The sequence below is a fragment of the Mixophyes fleayi genome, chromosome 1 (assembly GCF_038048845.1).
Source record: "Mixophyes fleayi isolate aMixFle1 chromosome 1, aMixFle1.hap1, whole genome shotgun sequence".
Lineage (NCBI taxonomy): Eukaryota > Metazoa > Chordata > Amphibia > Anura > Limnodynastidae > Mixophyes > Mixophyes fleayi.
Genome location: NC_134402.1, coordinates 111,200,071 through 111,222,092, shown reverse-complemented (window position 1 = coordinate 111,222,092; position 22,022 = coordinate 111,200,071). Strand labels below are relative to the sequence as shown.

Below are 22,022 nucleotides of genomic sequence, written 5' to 3'. Positions count from 1 at the left end.
GTTTTTGGAGTGTGGAAGGAAACCCACGCAAACACAGGGAGAACATACAAACTCCACACAGATAAGGCCATGGTCAGGAATTGAACTCATTATCCCAGTGCTGTGAGGCAGAAGTGCTAACGACAAACACAACAATGCAATGGTCACCCTACAACGGCTAAGTGGTTAGCACCTAGAAGTGCCACCGTGCTGCCCGTCATTCCAAATGATAGAGGCGATCAGTTATCTGATAACTGCAAGTCATTGTAATGTAGCCCAATGAGCGATTTTACGAGATGCCTGTAATAATCTTGACAAGCCTTAGATCATGTTGGCTTGTTGTACAACATGTAAAGCAATGAGCATGAAGATACTTAGAAGAGCCATGACCATGACAAAATGGAAACTGTCATGGTAACTACAGGAAAGCAGGACCAGTCACCGTATACCAAATAAAGGGAGATTTTTATTGTAGGTAATGCTGCATTGTAAATAAGTGTTCATGTTCTAAGTGTTATCCCAGTACTATATTTTGAGCACACGGTTGAATTAAACTTGCATTACCCCTTCATTCTCCATATTCGTGTGCAGTCACTGGGGAATTTTTAGAATGTCACAAGTAATTATAAATCAGAGCTAGATTAAAACCCCAAGGGCCCCATGCAAAGTACTGGTTTGGGGCTCCGCCTGCTCATCTCCCTGCCAAAAAAGCCCTTTTTCATGGCATTCCCCTGTTAGTCTTCACAATACCAGTTGATTTACTTACCTCCCCTATCATCAGCCCCAGCAGGATAAAGCTGTTGTGGAACTACAAGCACCAGCACACCAGGCACCCCGAGGAACGTAGTTTCAAAACTAGAAAGCAACATGTTTAATACTGCTTCTGACTACATTAATTGCTCCCCCATCAAGTTGTAGTAATAATGCCGTCACTCTGGTCTGACGTCCTCCCGAAATGATCAGATGCCTGAATAGCTTACGGTGAGCCACTCAGCTGCAATAAGGTGAGGCCGAGTGCCAGCAGTGGAGCTTACAATCTAATTGTTTACCAAGAACATTCATACAACCACAGCACAAAAAGAAAACCCACACGAACATGAGGAGATCATAAAAATTGGAATAGATTCCAAAGCATCACTAATGCAAGTCAATGCCTTGCAAGGTCTTGTTCACCAATTCAAATACAAAAAGTAATCTGCATCAAAAAAGTGTTTGATCATGAGTAGGATGTGGCCGATTCATATTGGGATTGCCTCAGAGGTGCGGCATAGCTTAGGTGGAATTGTGCTGTAGATTATACATTATATTTACACACAGGCAGATCTGGAGAGGTTTCCAGATGAAGAGGTAAAGAACGCTACAGAGATAAAATAAAATGTAGCTGGGAGTTCTAGTATAACAATTTGCTTGTTTTCCAGACATTAGTAATCCACAATTGATGGGTGTACTGGAAATTACCTGACAGTATCCAATGTTTGGGTTTCGGAAGGCATAGGCAGTGAGCACTCTCCTCAAGGCAGAGATTCCAATTTCATTTTGGAACGCAGGATGTTCTGGGAGGGAACGGTGTAAATCCCTTTCAATCTCCTCCGTGGCAAGGTTATATTTACCCATGGACTTCTCCACCAGCTCTTCATAATACCCCGGATGTGTTGCCATTTCATTGATAGCACCTGATAAGGTTAAGCAGTGTTTAATCGTCAAGTGATAAAACAAAACATGTATTTCTGTACATTGGTGTGTGGTCGTTGGTCTTACCAGAAAACAGCAGCCACATCTCCCCACGCATGCTCTCTGGGATACCTTTCAGTACAAGGTCTCTTGTCTTCTGTGTGCGATACATGCAGATGCCCTGGCCATAGTCTGAAAAGTGCATCTTCCATGTCTGTTCTTTAAGAAACTCTTTAGCCTTTCATGAAATTAAGAACAAAAAAAAAAAAGAAAAAATATGTTTACTGAAACAGAAATACTTGTATTTTTAAAACATTGTTTGAAGAACTAAGGCCAACATTAACATACAAGACCATCAACAAAATTGCACCGACATGCATCTCCTCACTTGCTCCCATTCTCGGTTACATGACTTTTTCAGGCTGCACCCATTTTATGGAATTCCCTCCCTCGAACCCCAAGACTTTCATCTAGTCTTCAAACCTTCAAGAATTCTCTAAAAACCACCTCTTCAGACAAGTTTATAATATTCCTCTACCACCCTCTTAATCTCCCTATCACCCTATTACCATCCTCTACACAGCTAACAAGATAACAACCCTCTGACCAATATAGTGTGACTGAACAAACAGCCGACTAAATGTAACTTTTGCATTCTAGCTGGACAAATATTCAATATGATGTAGCATGTGCCCTTGTGTATCAAATTATTGTCCCATAGATTGTAAGCAGGACCCTCTTACCTCTCTGTATATATTACCCAGTATTGTTTTATTATGGTTTGTTCCCAATTGTAAAGCGCTACGGAATCTGCTGGCGCTATATAAATAAATGTTCATGATGATGAACATTACGTAACACAATTATATAAAAACTTCCTATTATTGAAGGATAACCAAGTTATATGCTGTATTCTTCTCTTGATCAGTGAAAACTATTTGACAAAGTTACACCAACTACAATTCAACAATTAACCTCAATTTTGTTTTGTATGTCATAAGCAAACATTGCAATCTTTTCATTGGTGTAGACCTCTCTCACTGAAATAATTTAACCCACTAATGCATGCTCTGGATGTGGTCTATAAACAAGTATCTGACTGTTCTTCACTCCAGCTTAAGGATACATCTAATACCTGTCCTAGAGGGAATTAAACCTGTAAAGATTGTGCTGGCTCTGAGTGTGGGGCAATGGAAAATAGTTTATTTTAAATGTGTATTTCCGAGTTAAACTTTTCAAAAAAGGATGTTTAAATTGTTGGTGAGGTTATCCTTTAATGGTTACCAGAACAACGGCTGCCTAGGTAAAGCAATTCCAAGCTTCAAACACCGTGGATAGATAATTAGAAATAAAGTTAAGGGACTACAATGTATGCAAATGAGAAACACAGGGCCCACAATTAAATAGGATATAAACTGTCTTGTAGCTGCTCACTTCACTGAAAACCGGCACAAGCACTGGTTTGAGCCTCATTATAGCGAGAGCAATAACCGACATTTCACAGAGACGTTAATGTGCTGATTGGGTATGGGAGAATCATTACCACCAGTGCACTGCCCAGCATGAGAAAACTAGGGTTTCTTTCTGCCACATTCACATTATGTACTGTACAGTCATCTGTAACAATTATACTATGTTAGTGGTGCACTGCTGATTACCAGTTTAGGGTTGAACTCCTCTGGTGACCTCCTGCGATACATTGTCATCAGTGTCTGTGTGGCTGTTGGAGCACTATTGCCATTAAAGTTTATTTGTCGATTCCCATCTGCTTCTGCTCTGAACCTTTGCGGAGGACTGCAGGAAACAAAACTGCTGGCCCACGAGTAAACCTGTAAAATACGTTTACACATTTAAAATTGAAAAAATAATAATACACATCTGTATATATAAAGACATTTTCACCACTTGCAATATAACTAAATCAACCTAGAATTGTTTTGGGGTACCCAACAAAGACAGGTTGATAGGAGAGCATAAAAAAAATTCTTTACTATGCTATCTGACCTTTAAAAATTAAGGACTCTTTTTGTACCCCCACCCTTCCTCTTGAACACAAAACCTTCAAGTAAGGATAAATGATACTAAAAATGAAGGGCTCAAGCATGCAAGCACTATTGCGCTCTCTTAATGACTCACAATGATGATCCCCCACTGTTCTTGGATTCCAGTTTTTATTTACCCCTGCTACAAACCTGCTTTATTGTTATCATTTACCTGGTGGAAAAAGTTCCAGAACTGCTCACACAGACATGGATCTATATGCAGCAGGTACATGGGTGTAACCAAGTGTGACAATCTGACCAATCAGCCGGAAGAGCACCCTTAGCACAGAAGGATGATGACCCCACACACTTCATCAATTGGATTTACCATTTACCCACCCTGACATTTGAATTTCTGATGTGGACCTAAAAGGTCTGCCAAGCCCTATGACTTGCAGTAAAGTAAAGTCACAACATGCATGGACATATGTAGAGGTAACAGCAGCTAAAATACTAAGGGCTAGATTTACTAAACTGCGGGTTTGAAGAAGTGGAGATGTTGCCTATAGCAACCAGATTCTAGCTGTCATTTTGTAGAATGCACTAAATAAAGGATAACTAGAATCTGATTGGTTGCTATAGGCAACATCTCCACTTTTTCAAACCCACCCGTGTTTTTTTTCTCCACCTAAGAGTAAATGAATCCTACAATTGCAATAAAGACAACTATACAGTATAATTTAGTCACCAGGCCCTTCAGCCCTCATAACTTTTTTTTTTTTTTAATGTTTTTTAGTAACAATTTTATAGAGCACAGGAAAGGGTCATGTGGTTTCCAGGTCAAAGAAACAGAACTATACCTGTTAAATAAAAACTTTCAGAATTTTAGGGTATCATGTCATGCAATTCATAGAGGCGACAGACAGCATAAAAAATACAGAGGCCATCGATACTGTAGGCGCTCCGTTGCCTAAGTGAGCCGATTGTATTTATAGTCAAAGTAGAGGACTGGAAATTATTTTTATAATAACAGTTCTCTTTATAGTATGTAACCACCTCAAAGGCAAACACTTTCATACATATATTACTTTATTCGGAGAGCAGTTTTCGTAGATTAAAATAAAAATCAGACCAGGCCAATATCATGTCCTTTATGTAAATAGGTTTTCTTTCTAAATATAAAAAAAAGAAAGTTTCCAGCCCCTATAATATAAGCTTGCTATGCTTGATCTCTGTTGCTACAAACATGCACCAGCTGCTACATTGTAAGTGCCCTTCTAATTAGCACCCTCATTACAGTAACAAGAGAAACAATGACTATAAAATCATAACAGAATCAGAATTGCAGACAAGATTTAGAAGGCTATTTATGACCACAGCGCAGTCGCCCTCAATATGTATGGCTGGAAATCACAGCTGCACATAAAGCAGCTGCCGTGGCGTTGACCCCCCCCCCCTCCCCCCTGCAGCTAAGTGTTTTCCCTGCTCACCAGCAACCCAACGTTGACTAGAAGCTTCCACTGGGTCCCATAGAAAAATACCAGTAACGAAATCCCGAGAGGTTATAACTTTACTGCCAAAAGCTACTTAATAGATTTCCTAAATAGACCCCCTTATTATGCCCGATATTCCCTGTATGATGCAATGTTGTATTACATGTTTATTATATTACACTGCATTCCACAAGAAGCTCAGTGCACAGCATTAGGCATTTCACACACACTCTGTTCATAGCAGATACCTCCTCGTCCATGCTGCTGTCACTACCAGAGATGTCCTTGTCCATGTATATTTTCAGGCTAGTTTGCTGCAAGAAATCCGATATCCTCTGCACAAGAAAGTCTCTGTCCCGCAAGTTTGCAAATAAGAATGTCATTCTGTTCTTGGTGCTGATGGACAGCGGGCTGGGCAGCACACTGGAGCTGTCAGCTTTCTCTACGATGGTCACCTACAGAAGAACAAAGTAGGTATGTACAAAGGGAGGATGGAGCAACTGGCAGCTCTCTGAAAACATTTGGAACATGAAAGTCATCAGCTGAACAAATATTGTAAAACATGATACAGGCAACGTTACAGGAGTATGAGAGATTAAGGAATCCAGCATTTAATCAGCATTACATGGACAGTGTGTCAAAACATTGTCTATGTGTCTGTCCGATACCTGTGTACATCTGCTTAAAAATCATGTTTTATCTGTTGTGCAAATCTACAGCTGCAGGGTTAGTTTTCTTTATAAACTGATAGAACACAGACTGAATCCCTCTCCTTGTGGGAAAGGCCCTGATGTTAGGTTGGACCCACACAGCCAGGTCAGAAGTACAAGAAAAGTTTGTTAACACTTGTTTTGATAGCAAAAATCACATTTGCTATTAGGCTTCATTTAAATAAAACACAAAATATCTAAATAAAACAAATATAATGTTCCTTCTTGCATATGAATGAAAGTAGCAAAAAAATAGTTACAATATGGCCACAAAAACACAGGGTCTACTAAATTCTGATCCAGTATGTCAGATAAGGTCTAAAACTTAGATCTCCCATAATTTTGAAACGGAAAACTCGCTTCTTGAAAATTTTAACTTTTAAAATCGTCCAACACATCTAAAACACAAACAATCCCACACTTTTTTGCATTTATCCAGACATCCACTACATTTGTAAGTTATGTCAATAGTAGTTTTAAACTTCATGTCTAGGTTAGGAGTGTCAGCGGCCATCCACTTTAAATCTATAGATTTTCTGGCAAAGGACCTCATAATAAGAATTCTGATGCTATTGCTAATCTTGCTCATCTAAAAGATGAAAGTCATAAAACTGGGTCTCGTCATCACCATCAGTAATAGGTTAGACAAGTAGTCAATAACCGCTCTGTAAAAAGTTAGCAAGCAATCTGTGCCAGAAATCTACTTTGAGCTTTATTGCACCCACAGCAGACAAGCGAGTGTAGGGATTAAAACCGCATTAAGCAAACAGAGGGTTGTGTATGCCTGGTGCACAATTTGATGAATTTGTTGGTAGCTGGAGATACTAAAAGTTGTAACTCTGTTATATGATTTCCGTTAAGAGATTGCAGAAACATCTCACTTGGACTGTAAATGGGAAGTATAATTATGAAATCAATCCTTGCAGACCTTTGTTCTAAAAAGATACCTATAACGGGTACAAAACTACCAACATACTGTATATAAGCCTAGCATGATTTAAAAGGTAGCATTTTATCAAAATTAACTTTTTAAATTAATTACATGGCCCCATTTCCAAAATTGGTTATAAAAACGTAACCTCATTGTATTGTATTAAATTATACAGGGCCTCTAAAGCATTACTGTTATGGAAATAAATTCCAACGTATTGTTCAACGCAGAGCTGATGTGCAATGTTTTGAACTACATTATTAAACTGATAACGGTGTTAACTCACAGACTGATAAATATTAATTATTCTAAAATATTCCACCACAAGACAGATTAAACCCATAATATGTGGGTTTAATGCCAACAATTTAATACACAAAATAGGTTGAAAGTAAGAGGTAATGGGAGCTGCTGTCGAACTACTATTGTATCCAGGAGATCTATTAGTTTGGCTGAATAAGGAATTATAATTAGAAGACCATAAATTACTACAAGAAACTTGTATTAAAAATGGGGCAGAATTTTTTTTTTTACAAAAATTGCACTTTTATACACAGATTTTTCTAGAGTGTGAAAAACAAAAATTACACAGATTAAGCAAAATTAAATTAAGAAAACAAAAAAAAAAAAAAACGAGTCATTTGGAGTGGCTCATCCTCAGTGTACCATTAACAACTTAAACTCTGTAAGAAGGCAGAGACACCTACCTCCCGCAATGGGATGATCAGACTGCATATGTTCTCTTCTTTACTACTGAAGCAGATGTAATTTGTGGAGACAAACATTTGTCCCACAATGTGCATTTTACTGAATGGTGTCCACAGTGTGCAGTCTGTATGTCCATCTAACTTCTCATCCTTGGGAAGACGGAAGACGGCCCGATACCTTTCACTCTTTGCTCGAGCATCTAAATCTCTGTAACATATTTATACATACTATAAAGCCTGACCATGAAGTTCTTTATCAAATAAAATGTTATAGATTTTAGACAAGTGCTGTGCACCTTGTTTTTATAGAAAGAGCCATATATGTCAAAGTTATATAATGTAGGATTGGTTACATAAAAAAATAAAAAAACAAAAAAAAATAATCCCAACAACAAAAAAACAAAACAAAAAGAACCACACTATACACAATATGCATGCTATGCAAGTCTAGAACTTGGAACTATTAGTGGGCTCAGGAACAAGCAGTACAGTTGCTCAGGTTTTTATTGTTGCAAGTTACTGACCTATATTTGCCCTCCGCCACCCAGTTATATATTTCACTTTATAAATATTAAATTGCGCTTCATTGTTTTTACAATATTTATTTACCTTTTGATGTAGTAAAAGTAATGTACAAATATAAATGTTGTCTTAAAAAAAATGCTTTAATATAAGCTCCTCTTCTCCTATTTAGTACTACAGCAGTTGTCCCTCCAGTGAAATCCTTTACCAACACTGGACTTTATAAGCATTTTATTCTACATGTAAAGGAACAGAGTTAACTTAGAATAGGGTGTGGGGGTCACTCCAAATACAAGCAGAAACTCTCATTTGTATCTTAAAAGATGAGTCTACCAAGTATTAGCTAATCTCTAGGTTTCTCCTCGCTCAAATTATTACCTTTGAGCGTTATATTTTTAGAGTTTGAGAAGGAAAGATCAGAACTAGTTAGTATAGTTTTTAGAGCTCCGCCTAGGTTCACGGGTTTGGATGTGGATACGATTATACTTTTGGGTTAGTTTTTATTTTCTATTTGGCTCAGGAGATGTTAATGACAAGCAATCAAGCAACTCTCTTTAAAGAAAAAGAATCCTCATTTTGTAAGAGTGGGTCGATATCTTCTTAGACCATTAGAGATCTTATGCAAAATGTCTTTTGTAGGGCCTCTCTTTTTCTAACCGGACCCTTAGAAAATCTAGTAGTATCCCTTGTTTTTGTAGGCTCATCATGTGTTTGTTGCCCCTACATCAAAGCAGCAGTGTGTACAGGCACCACAGCCAACCAGTCAGATTTCGATGCAATACTCCCACCACTTTAAAAATGTAGTTGCTCCTTATTTGGGTACAACAGATATTTGACAAGATGTATAGTAATAAGTGATAGTCAGAGGGAGATGCCTTTGGGATGTACATGCTGTAGGGCTCTACGTATTTTCTACAACAAACAAAAGGGCCAAACACATTCTACATAGATGATCATTTCCACAGACGTACTAAAGAAATAAGGTATATTAAAGCTCCAGTCCATCTGGTAATATATTGTTGAAATTTCGACTCACCTTTTCAATGCAGATACTTTTTGGGGAGATTTCTTTTTTAATTTCGGGAGGGATCGATCTTGCTCAAACCCTTCATTATCCAGGAGCTGTCTCATTGCTATATTGGCGAGCTGCTCCATTAACTTGAAAGTCTCCAAAATGTTGAGAAATACAGAGAAGAAATGTTCACTAGACCTAGTGCTGACTTTAATCATGTCCGGGAGAAGTAAAGTAGCTGTTTTTTCCAGTTGTGTTATATCGACCCATCGGATCACCAACTTGGCTGAGAAAAGACAAACATTATATCAGCAGCAAGTACATTGCTGAGTCATTGCCTAGTCTGGTTCACAAAGATGAATTCAAACGTTTGTAGTAGCCGGATAACATGATCAAGAGGGATTGAGCAGCTTTCTGCATTTTTGCTAGGATATTCCAAACCTACCCTTCAGATTTTTCAAGGTTTCCTTACATAACTCTTAAAAATAATTAAAGGAGGATTAAAATCTGCCAGCGGTAAGAGACACCTACTGTACACAAATATACCTATTACCTACAGAGCATACAGCATGATATCGCCCCCCCCCCCCCCCACTATGCAAAGCATGTGCCAGATCTCACCATACTAATCCCACCCACCTCACTGTAGTACAAAAGCATTGCAGAATAGCTGAAAGTGAATGGCATCATTGACAGTGTGTGAAAGGTGCTGGATTGTGCACTTCATCTAAAATAATTGTACACCAGCTATATATCTATACACAACTTAAATAACTTGTTTTATTCATATTGAGTGATATATGATTATCCTTCTCTCCGCACATTGTGCTGTACAGTCTTAAAATCTCTAGAAATCAATCTGGTAAAGCTGTTAATTAAAACATTTAGCCTATGGCCATAGGACCATAACAATCCAGTACACACATTTAAATCTGTGCATCATATTCTGCAATTATAAATATCACATTGCACCTCAAGCCATGACCACTGAAAGAGCTTGTACCGAGTCTGCCGCATTGTACATAACATGCTTTTCTAAAGCAGAGACTGTTTACTGGGAGGAACTGCAGGTCAGGAATTGTAGTGGGATTGTCCAGTACCCCTTGGCCACATTAATTCATCATCAAAATCGGAGACAGCTACATAGGCATAGGGTTAGTGTTAGAACCAATTATCTAGCAACATTTTGTGTTTTATGAGCTTATTTGCAAATATTATATGCAATTGTTAATATATACAATTCCTGTTTAGCAAAAAATGACTTTACATAAAGTGTCTTAAACAATATATTGGAAACGAGAGGGAAGTATAAAATTCTATTCACGCTACCTTCTTTCCCCAACAGAAAAGAATAGAAACAAAGGTGGTTGATGCTTAGGTACATCCATCCTTGCCGGGGTACTCTGCCCTTCCAGTAACTGCAGGAATAGTAGTTTACCAACTTCTCTTCCTCTGGCATGCCAAAAAGCTTGTGGAACTTCACTATTGCCTCCTTAAACTTATCTGTATCATCATCTTCTTTCACGCCATTGATTTTATTATATTCAGCAATGATTCCCTAAAGAAAACAAAGCAACCGGCAATTATCCATGGTTAAATCCAGGAAACTACTCTATTTTCCATCATTTCTATAACAATTTGATATATCATTACATATGTTCATTACATTTTAATTAACCAATTAGTTCAATTGACTGAGCCAAGCAAATAGGTTTTAAAATCACCCATGTGTGTGACAAATGCTTTCCGAGCAAACATATGGGGTCTGATTCTTCAAGGCACACATACTGAGCGCTTTAAGATAAACTGAATTCAACAAGGAGCAGATCTGAAGATACATGTGCTGATGAATTTGGATGTAGGTCTGATCAACTCTACTACACAAGACACTGCAGGATACGTCCAATACTTATGTGGATTATAACCATGCAAAATAAAACCAGGAACCCCCCCCCAAAAAAAAAACCCCAAACAGTTAATGTCACCTGTTAATATAGGGATGATTAAAAGTTAAAAAATATATATATATTTTTCTCCATGAAAATTTGGATGTTCTTAAATGTCTACTGAACATAATACACTTTTACAGCTGCTTCTGATTTCAAACACATATTATAGCATGCATCAGAGACTTATCACTAGTGCTCAGGCCTTAGACTTGTCCTGTAGCTACAGCAAGCGATATGGCAGAAAAACAAGCTTTGAGGTATGCAAAGCATGAATTGAATCTGGCGGTGTGCACTCACGTTTGGCACGCCCTTAACGTACATTGACTACAGGTAAACGCCCCTTCCGCGGCCCGTTCACTCCCAGAAATCATAAGCTGTAGTAAGTGTCCTTTGTGTACGAAGATGAATTGAACATTGCTGCGTTTGGCTGTGCATGGTCCGGTTCTGGGCATGCGCAGATCAAGTTTGCAGATTATACACAAAATCGGCATTTACGTTCCTTGATTAATCTGGCCCACTTTGTCTAAATAAAAAGTAGATTGCCTGAAGAACAATCTTAAATATACTCTACTTAGTTTAGCCAACAGTGGTTTCAGTGTTGCTTCGTGAACACTCATCAGGTTTTCTCTTGAAATTAAATGGTTTTGCCTAAAGGGTGTTACACAAAGCAGATATGTTTGTTCGTGCTTTTAAAAAAAATTGCAAGCAGCATTTAGGGCCTGCAGCAAAACAGCTCATTGAAAAAATAAAATAAATAAATAAATAAATAAAATAAATAAAAAAAAAAAAAAAAGTGTACCATAGAAGTCTGTGTGATTTGTATTGATTCTGTCACTATTTGCCGCTTTGTGGTACGCTTCTTTTTGAAGCGCTTTCTTCCCTAGCTGTTTTTTTGCTGTGTGAAAAGCTTATGTGAAGTTATAGTGTTAACTTTACAAACTGTGGTTTATAGTGGAATACACTTAATATATTCCAAGATGTAAATCGAGTTTAATTTCTCCTAAACATTACACTGATAAAATGATCCAAAGCCACAGAACACAGATAACAGTGAAGGGAGCCAACAATTTTAGTGAAACAGTTATATATTACATTGATTATTACTGAGGACAACTATTTAAAATGACAATCCACAGTGCGGGTCACTTATCTCGATATCAATAAATGGGTACAATTTCACCCAGGCACATCCATATCCTTAAAATTGGAACCACTTATCCTGAGCATCCGAGAACCTGCATCCCTTCTGGGCTGACTGACAGCAAACGACAAACACACCCCCTAGGGTGGTTTATGTACCAAAACCAAGGTTTCCCAGCAGAACATTGGCCAGAGCATCAAACTGCCTTCACTGGCTTTCGTTCCTCCCATAGTGCATTCTGGTGTTATCTATTACCCAGATAAACAATGCACATACCTCCAGCCGTCAACATGATGCAAAATAAAACACGATAAATCAGACCAGGCCAACTTCTTTCATCACTCCATGGTCCAGTTCTGGTGCTCACATGCCCATTGGGGGCACTTTCAGCAGTTGACAGGGGTCAGCATGGGCAATCCGACCGGTCTGCAGCTACGCAGCAAGCTGTGATGCACTGTGTGTTCTGACACCTACCATCATAGCCAGCATTAACTTTTTCAGCAATTTGTGCTGTGGTATTAGACCGGACGGGCTAGCTTTCACTCCCCACGCGCAACAATGATCCTTGAGCGCCCTTGATCTTGTTGTGGGTTCAGTGGTTGTCCTTCCATGGACCACTATTGGTAGGTACCAACCACTGCATACCAGGAGCACCCCAAAAGACCTGCGTTTTGGAGAGGCTCTGACCCGGTCACCTAGCCAACACAATTTGTCCATTGTCAAAGTCGCTCAGATCCTTAGGTTTGCCCATTGTTCATGTTTCCAACACATGAACTTCAAGAACTGACTGATCACTTGCTGCCTAATATATTCCACCAATGGACAGGTGTCATTGTAACAAGATAATCAATGTTATTCACTTCACTTTTCATTGGTTTTAAATGTAGTGATTGATCGGTGTATATAGGTCAATAGATAGATCTCCTGTATGCCAGGGAATGCATCTTGCAACTGTAGGTTCATCAGATGTCTGGCTTGTTAACACTAAAATAAGTACATCTACCAAACATTTCATCGCTTGACATGATCAGAATATAATCCAATTACCAGCTATACTGACCTACAAAACTATAACTAATAAACATAATTCAATTTTATGTCCAGTAGACATCTTATCTTGATTATAGTCGCTGGACTAACTTTTATGACATTTAGAACAAAAACGTATATTATATAGAGCAATATAATATAAAATATATTATAAAAAGCAAAAATCAGTGCATCCACATGTGTATCAGTTTAATGGCACGTAAATGGAAGGAAGAGGTGCACTCAGGTGTGGATCTACCATGGTAGTATGGGGTACAGCTTGCTTATGGTCCAGCAGCTGAGTGGGGATGGGGCTCCTCCACTGTAAAAGCCCCATGTAAACAGCAGTGGAGTTGCAAGAACTGTAACAGTACATACAAGTTGATATTAATATTAGATGCCACTGTTTCCCATTTCAATTTTTGGAAGTAACTTAAGATATAGTGGGCTGCAAGTCTGTGTACATTTGTGCAAATTTTATATGTATTTAGAGAAGTTTGTGAGCTTGTACATCCATTTTGTGACATTAGGCATTATTAAAAATTCTTGAGGATTGTGCTATAAATTGGAAGGTATTTATTTATGTTGCAGTGTTTCAGTCTGTTAGAGGTAAGAGCTACAATGAGCGCAGCAGGATAAGTGAACAAGATGAATAGGTTGTAGTCCCAGCAGGAGGTGAAATTCACAAATACAGTGCAGAATGACATTCTGCTAAATGGCAATGCAAAAGCGCATCTCGAACATAGTATCACCGGAAAATGGCACCTCTATGAAACGGCCTGTTCCACTGCAGATTTTGACTGCCACGAAACTTGGTTACAACTTTACTCCTCTCTTGTGTCAATGTATTTTGGCAGCTCATAGTGTTTTGCCAATTTAATCCAACTGCCTGGGCAATCATCGTGATAATGTTTGTGTCCACAGTTTCTGCATTACGTGCAGTCACCAGAATGTGCTTGTGTTCATGTATTTGGTGTATGTACCCCTACAGGAATTCACAGATATAGTAAGCTTGCAGACATACACACACACAGAGCTCAGATAGCCAATAACAGAGACTTTAACTTTATCTGGCCACATATGTGGCAACAAACACTAGTTACAGTTCCCAATAGGGTTAGATTGTCTTTATATAAATTATGGGCTCCTGACAAAACAAACTATGCCACGTTAAAATTTCTAAGCACCTTATGTTAAAAAAAAAAAATTAAAAAAATAATCAACTAATATTACTGGTCATGTAGATTAAACTACCTGTATTTTTCCTTTAACAAATGTGGTAATGTCATTTTCATTTTCAAAAATGGAGAGAGTCTGCAGCAGGTTCACTTCCAGCCATTCCCAGTGCTCAGTCACCTCTCTCCGAGAACCCCCTGTACACAAGAGAAGCACAATGATCAGATGTTCCGCTCAACAGCTTGCAGTGAGCAAACACAAGTAATGGGGAAATGCATTCTTATGGTTATAGTCATGAGCAGGTGAAACCAACTCATTGGCTTGGACATTACATATACTGACTGGCACTGGTTACATTGCTATGGTTACAATTCCTATATTACACCTTGATTGGGAGGAGTTCACAGCCTCTGTTATGCACCTGGGAGTGGCAGCATCATGCAGTCAATCGTTCCATGGCAGAGTACCATGTTATGCATTAAACGTGGCTTTAAAACCTCCCTTGTCTCATAACGTCTTGCTAATTTAATCCAACTGTCTGGGCAATCCTCATTATAACGTTTGTGTCCGCAGTTTCTGCATTACGTGCAGGCACCAGAATGTGACTTGCAACTTATCCCTCGCCATTCATCTCCCCACTGCTTGCTCTGTGTGTCTCAGTGTGCCCTACAATAGTGTTTATTTATTGTGCAGCTCACTCCAGCACTTTCATACTAGCTTTTGATGCTTCAACATTATGGCATTATTAATGCCTTCTCTGGATTGGATAGTCTAGGGGATATATTTACTAAACTGCGGGTTTGAAAAAGTGGAGATGTTGCCTATAGCAACCAATCACATTCTAGCTGTCATTTATTTAGTACATTCTACAAAAGGATAGCTAGAACCTGATTGGTTGCTATAGGCAACATCTCTACTTTTTCAAACCCACAGTTTAGTAAGTATACCCCCCTAGGAGTAGTTTTTCCTGCAACTACTTGTATTTAGTCCCCTTTAGTATGCAATAGCTAAACATATGGTCAGTGTTTTTGAACGTGCAGTCCTGTGCAATCTGTTTTATCAGAGTTAGCAACTCCTTTTATGGACACATCTGACTTTTCAGGTGTTTCACGAAACAACTTGCGCTGTATCAAAAAGTGGTTCTGGGGATTGCAATATGTTGCATGTATATCAATGTCTGGTTCCTCTGTCTGCTGCAGACACGTCGCTCACCATGACCTGCATATAGAACACCCTTATTGCCAGCGGTAAAGAGTGTTTAGTATTTGCTGCTATCCTTTCCTGCGATTTTATGAGGACAACCCCACCACACACACGTGCTAAACACACACAAAAGGAGCATGGCGCCGCATGCCATGTCCCAGGGAAAAACATTAATAGGCAAAAAATCATTACATGTAATGGTATATTTTACTGCACATTTGCATGCAAACCACCACAACCATTACAAGCCAGAGTAGGGGCTTTCTGAGAACGTCCTCATGTTATCTTCCAAACTGGTTGCTTATTGTAATGTTTTAAAGAGTCAGTGAATGCAGCACATACCAAGAGAGGAGCATCGCCTTACAAGCAACATGATGAAACTGCTTACCGCAAGCGATTATCCAGTATATGAGAGAATCGGGAGTCTGATACAGGATGCGATAAGGTGCTACCCTGGCACTTGAGTCCAACACAACATCCAGCGTCCCAACCAGCAAACCTGCAAAATCAACCAAAAGTGGTTTGTGCACATAAGACCAGGATGATAATAATAATGTATAATTAGTAATGTTAAAGCACAGACCATGAGATGCAGTCTTTCAGAAATTCTAATTAGGGTGATCCAGAAACAGGCCAAGCAAGCCCTCAGTGCAACACTTTGTAATGTGCTCTACTAATTATATAGTTCGATACAATTACAATGTAGACACCTAATCCATTGTTAGATTTTTATAATGTAATCACTATATTAAAGCATGAACCCCCTCGACTGCTTCTTATATCAAGCGTTCCAAAACGATGTGGTCTAACTAGTGACTATGTACATCATGTGCATTAATCCCCTTTTTTTTATTTAGAGAACCCAGGAGCTTATGAATTTGAGCATTCACAATCCTGGCGACTGGTAATAACGGATTCCCCTACCACTAACACACCAGTCTGCCCTTCACTTCGCTCATGTACCCATGTTTACTGGAGCAGTCATTCCCCTGGTTGCTAGTTGAAGTGTCCTGTTGCAGCAATGCTAATCCTGAACAGATATCCAATAGAAAATTAGGAGAAATCGTGCATGTTTATGATTACAGTTATGGACCACTCACTCACTTAGATTATACGTTATGCACCAATTTAATAATCTGCATGTTTACCTGGACAAACTGCTAAAATCAATCTGGTTTATTCAAGTAGATAGAGGTCGCATTTATCCTTTCCTGCATTAAACAGGATGTTCCATTAGTTAAATTTTTATACTATGAATGGTTAAATGTTAGTATTTTGTATGAAAAATAGCCCAACTAATACACCCCCCTAGTAATATTTCAGCTGCCAGAAGAGGGACTCTTGAGATGTTCTGTAAAAAAAAGACAAACAAACACTTTCTTTGTGCATAGAGGGGACATACAGGCAACTTCTGGTTAGAAATCATAAACAGCAGAAGACACTAGAAGTGTGTAATAATCATTGCTAATGCTGTAATGATAGAAATGTAGGGGACAATTAGACACATGGGAGGAGAAGGAATCATGTATCCATACATCAGACCATCTTATCAAACCCTGCAACAGAAGTAGGTACGTTGAATGAATCCACAAAGACACAAGTGACACTTGGCATTTAGCTGATGTGTAACCAAGATTAGTAAACTCAAGGTCAAGTTTTTTTTTATCCCATTCATTTCCTTCTGAAAATAAACCCAACCAAAATAAATGCAGTAGATGCCTCAAGACACAAATATCCTTTAGTTTACCAAGTGGAATAAACGTGGCTCAGTAAGACACAGTAGTTGAAGACATTAGTCATAGAACCAATACGAACAGAATGCCTGAATACAAACCTCCTGCTTATTTCATAGTATCAATTTGGTTGATTTTCAATGTGATCGCTAACATTGCTTTGTACTATATTGCACACTGTCATTTATGTAGTTTCACATCCACTCTGAGAAGTCCTTACAGTCCCTCCATAGTGCCCACCCACATCCTTCATCTATATCTTGGAATCTGTGGCAAGGGTTAAACAGCACTGACCTATATAGGGAATATCCTCGTACAAACCTGCATTTAATCAGCTCATGCATTCTATACAACTATGTCCGGTTCAACAACCAGACACAAAGTAGACCCACCAAAAATCTACCAAATTTATATTGACCCCTAACTTCCTAAACATCGGTTGCTTTATAGGCTTATCAGATGACTTCCTTGCACACACTGGTTGTATTATAGAGGTTACAAATTTAGAAGTATTATGAAATGTTAAGAGTAGAATAAAGTGAGTCTTTAGCACCGTTTCAGTAAGATTCATTCACCATTACGATAATTCTCTTCATTCAGAAATGACATTATCTTATAAGACTTTGCGCTTACACCAGTAAGTCCATACTATACAGGGGAAGATACATAATTTACAAAAGATGTAAATCTATGCAAGTTTGCAAATGTTAGACGGCACTGGAAGGCAGTACTGGACCCACAATGAGGTACATAACTAAATTAGGGTTCATTCATGATGCCTAAAAATATAGAATATCCATCAGGCCTGGCCTATTAGATTACACTTATTTTATATACAGGCCAATGGGGATCACTTATCTCCATGGAAACACATGAATAGCTTTAGGCATTATATACACTGGTAGGGCATGTTTTTTTGAGTTAACAATAACAAAAAACAAACACACACCAGTGAAACCGCATGTCAAGAGGAAGCACGTTTGACATGTTGCCAATATTGTTTTTTTACCTACGTTTGGGAGGTAATTTGAGATGATCCAGGCTTCCCCAATGTGGTCAGATGTCATACATGTAAATGTCTGGGGCAAGCAATGTTCCAGAATATAAATAACACAAGTGGTATGGGTTCACTGTAAACAATAAGCTACATTTTCAGACTCATTTATATGCATTGTACTAGTGTTAAAAATGCTAGTAAAATTCACAAACTTGACATCAACCTAAAGCATAGAAAGGCTTAATATCAAGGGCGCAATAAGACCTGCCCAACATCACAGAGATACCCTATGTACCTGCTGGAGGTTTGAAAAGTTGCCGTCATGGCAATTTACACCATAGCACTGTTCCCATGTGCATGTTTCACATAGATAATGTTTTTGGTCATCAGATGAACCAGGGAAAAAAAAAACAAAAAAAACAAACTGAGCTGTTAGTAACCATCAGCAGGTCGTTGCCGAGGGTTTTATAATCAGCATGTGGTGTTTCATGAGAAAAAAAAACCCCAAACAAAACAATAGTGTCCCATGTATTCTTATATCAATTACTTTTTATTAAAAGGCAAAAGTTCAAACCACAGTTTTCTAGCTGTGCTTCTATGTTTATAGAGCTTAAGTTCAGTAATTATTTATGTACCCCATAATGAAGGCTCATTTCTGAGGAGCTAATTAACCACAGAAACATATAATTTGATGGCAGACTGCTTGGCCCATCTAGTCTGCCCATTTTTCAACCAATGGTAACCTCCACTCCTATTTAATCCCTATGTCTTTGTAAGGATATCCTTATGACTTTCCGAAGCATGTTTAATTTGTTGTACTGTATTACCCTCTACCACCTCTGATGTGAGGCTATTCCACTTATCCACTACCCTTTCTGTGACGTAGTTTTTCCTCAGATTTCTTCTGAACCTACTTCCCCCCAGTGTCAGTGCATGTCCTCGTGCTGTAATACTTCTCTTCCTTTGATGAATGTTTCCCTCCTGTACCTTGTTAAAACCCTTGATATATTTGAAAGTTTCTGTCATGTTCCCCCCCTTCCCTTCTCTGCAATATATTATACATATTAAGATCTTTTAGTCTTTCCAGGTAAGTTTTGTGCTGTAGGCCATGCACCATTTTAGTTGCCCTTCTTTGTATAATCTCTAATATATTTATATCCTTATGGAGATATGGCTGTACTAATGACCTATATAGTGGAATTATTGCGTCTTTCTGCTACTAATTTCTCTCCCTATGCAACCAAGCATCTGACTTGCCTTTTCATTGCTTTGTTACATTGCTTACCTGGCTTTAAGTCACCTAAAATAGTGACTCCTAGATCCCTATCCTCCTCAGTAGTTCCCATTATAGTGCCATTAAAACTATATTTAGCCTTTGGGTTTTTGAAACCTAAGTGTATTATTTTGCATTTTTTGGTATTAAACTAATTGCCACACTCTTGATCGTTCCTCTAGTCTACCCAATAGCCTACAGCAGTGTTGGCTAACCTGTGTCACTCCAGGTGTTGTGAAACTACAAGTCCCAGCATGCTTTGCCAATATATAGCAGTGTATTGCTGGAAGGGTATGCTGGGACTTGTAGTTTCACAACACCTGGAGTGTCACTGGTTAGCCAACATTGGCCTACAGGAATGGTCACATAAAAGCTAAAGCTTGGGTTATTTTGTTAGTTAAACTTATTTTAGTTGAAACAAACATTACTACTGAAAACATATTACACATATATAATTCTTGCAGATTCCACGTCCATGATTCACTGTGCTCTGATACAAAATCATTGCAACATAATAGTTTCCGGTTTGTATGAGGTCATTCCACAACATGACATAACTATAATCATGCTCAGCTACATACACCAGACTTGTACAACCAGTGTCACGTAATACAGTGAACTGTCATCTGAGCACATGGCCATAAAATGTCAAAACACACACACACACACACGTGATCCCTAAACTACTTTAGATAAATAGAATTGCAGATCACAGTAACCCATTTCCAGTTACAGTGTCCAGTCTAGGTTCAGCATGTGGTTTCAGTAAGCAGAGCCTTCACCTTCCTGCTTCATGCACTTTGTAGTATGGTTATCATTGTAGGTTTGTTCACATCCACAATGTCCATCTTTGTTAACGTTTCACACATTGCCAAAAATTAGTACATGGTTAAGAGGGTCATGCAAAATCCTAAATGGACAGAAGAAATTGCCATGAAGCAAATCTGACTCTTAGGATATGTGAAGTCGGACTAGGGAGATGCTCAAACTAAAAACCATCAATATCAGAACCAAGCACACAGGTGTAGAGCACATTGCTGTAATCCCCTGGTGCCAACCTATTGTCCTGTGATGGTGATGGTCATGTGACACTAGTGATGGTCATGTGACACTAGTCTGGAATTTGTCAAACTTCCTACTGACCGAGATCATCAAAATGTTTCTCAGAGCACAGTCAGGATTTTTCTGCCAGTACACAAAGTGCTCACAATCTCTTTACTATTCATGAACAATTCATACCTGGCCAGATGATAGCCAAGCTTAGACCTATAAAAGACTGAATTTAGATCACTGTAATACAGTAAATGTGTCATTTATATTTTAAATACATAGCTGTATCCACTTTAAAGCAGAGTATTTAAAAGCTCAATGAAACTATTATAAAGTATATCCAGTGCTCATGTCATGTTGGGTATATATAGTGCCTCCTGTCTACATATTATGGGTGGTTTAGAATGCTACATTTGACAGTCAAAACATTCTGAACCTGTGAAATGCCCCCAAGAGAGATATGGTTTCCCTGAGGAGAGGCACTTGCCACTAATATCATATAGCTACATAAAGATTTCACAGCTCCAGAACACTACGGCATTCTAAAACCACTATAGAATGTAAAATAACTGCACGATCTTTGTTTTAATGTGGAAGCAAATATATATTTTGCGGAGGAGTGTGAATGATCTTTATTGCCATACCAGCTCTATTCAGAAAAGTATGCAAAAGTTGCTCACTGAATGCTGCCATATGGTTTGTTGCAGACCATCTCAACAGTTCCAATAAACAAGCAGTCCTGTGAGCCACAGTGCGTTATATAGGTGGTAATTTGCAATACATTTACACTCAAAAATAAATACAATGAAAAGCCTTTGGAAAATAGTATCTTTACCAATTAGACAACATGACAGAGCTAGCGTCAGGGGGACAGAATGAAACAATATACACGTCAGCCAGTGGGAATCAACATAGAAATTATGAGCATATAACCCCCACACTTTAGGTAAATCTATAGATCGTGTAGTTTTTGAGCAACTTGCATAGACACTCTTGTTTACCCACAAATTGCAGTTATCCATATTTGTAATCTTTATTAAAAAGACACCACAAGGTCTGCAGCACTGTACAGAGGGCAAACAAGACAGTACATGGTATAACAGTTCAATATAGTAAACAAATAAACACTACAACTCACAACACAGCTACTGATAGCCTGGAGAAAAAAAAAAAAAAAAAAAAAAGATATAGGTAAGGAGAACAGGGGGAAAAAGGGCCCTGCTCAAAAGAGCATACAATCTAAAAAGAGAAAGGCAGACAAGCTATTGACACATGGGGGTAAGCTAATGAACGGGGACCTGAAGACAAGGAACACAACTGGGAGATGAAGGATAAAAGAGGGCGAGATATACAGCATGGTGAAATGGTTAAGTGTAGGCTTTTATAAACAGGTGGGATTTAAAATCAAATTATACAGGAAGATGAAATATGAAACTATACAAGGATTATAGGGGACAGTTCTCA

At 38.5% G+C, this 22,022-nt stretch overlaps 1 protein-coding gene across 3 annotated transcripts in view; it reads right to left on the bottom strand.

Moving 5' to 3' along the window:
• The window catches only part of TBC1D9 (TBC1 domain family member 9), a 48,519-nt gene that overhangs the window by 24,063 nt on the left and 2,434 nt on the right, over nt 1-22,022 (bottom strand). For 2 of the 3 annotated variants that reach the window (XM_075199432.1, XM_075199441.1), the window contains exons 2-10: nt 15,894-16,004; nt 14,381-14,499; nt 10,337-10,565; nt 9,032-9,293; nt 7,474-7,681; nt 5,374-5,580; nt 3,309-3,479; nt 1,738-1,888; nt 1,438-1,652 (exon numbers count right to left, since the gene is read on the bottom strand). In XM_075199432.1, coding sequence (XP_075055533.1) covers nt 1,438-1,652; nt 1,738-1,888; nt 3,309-3,479; nt 5,374-5,580; nt 7,474-7,681; nt 9,032-9,293; nt 10,337-10,565; nt 14,381-14,499; nt 15,894-16,004 — 1,673 coding nt within the window. The remainder of the gene's footprint in view (nt 1-1,437; nt 1,653-1,737; nt 1,889-3,308; nt 3,480-5,373; nt 5,581-7,473; nt 7,682-9,031; nt 9,294-10,336; nt 10,566-14,380; nt 14,500-15,893; nt 16,005-22,022) is intronic. The other variant, XM_075199449.1, reaches the window with a different exon arrangement.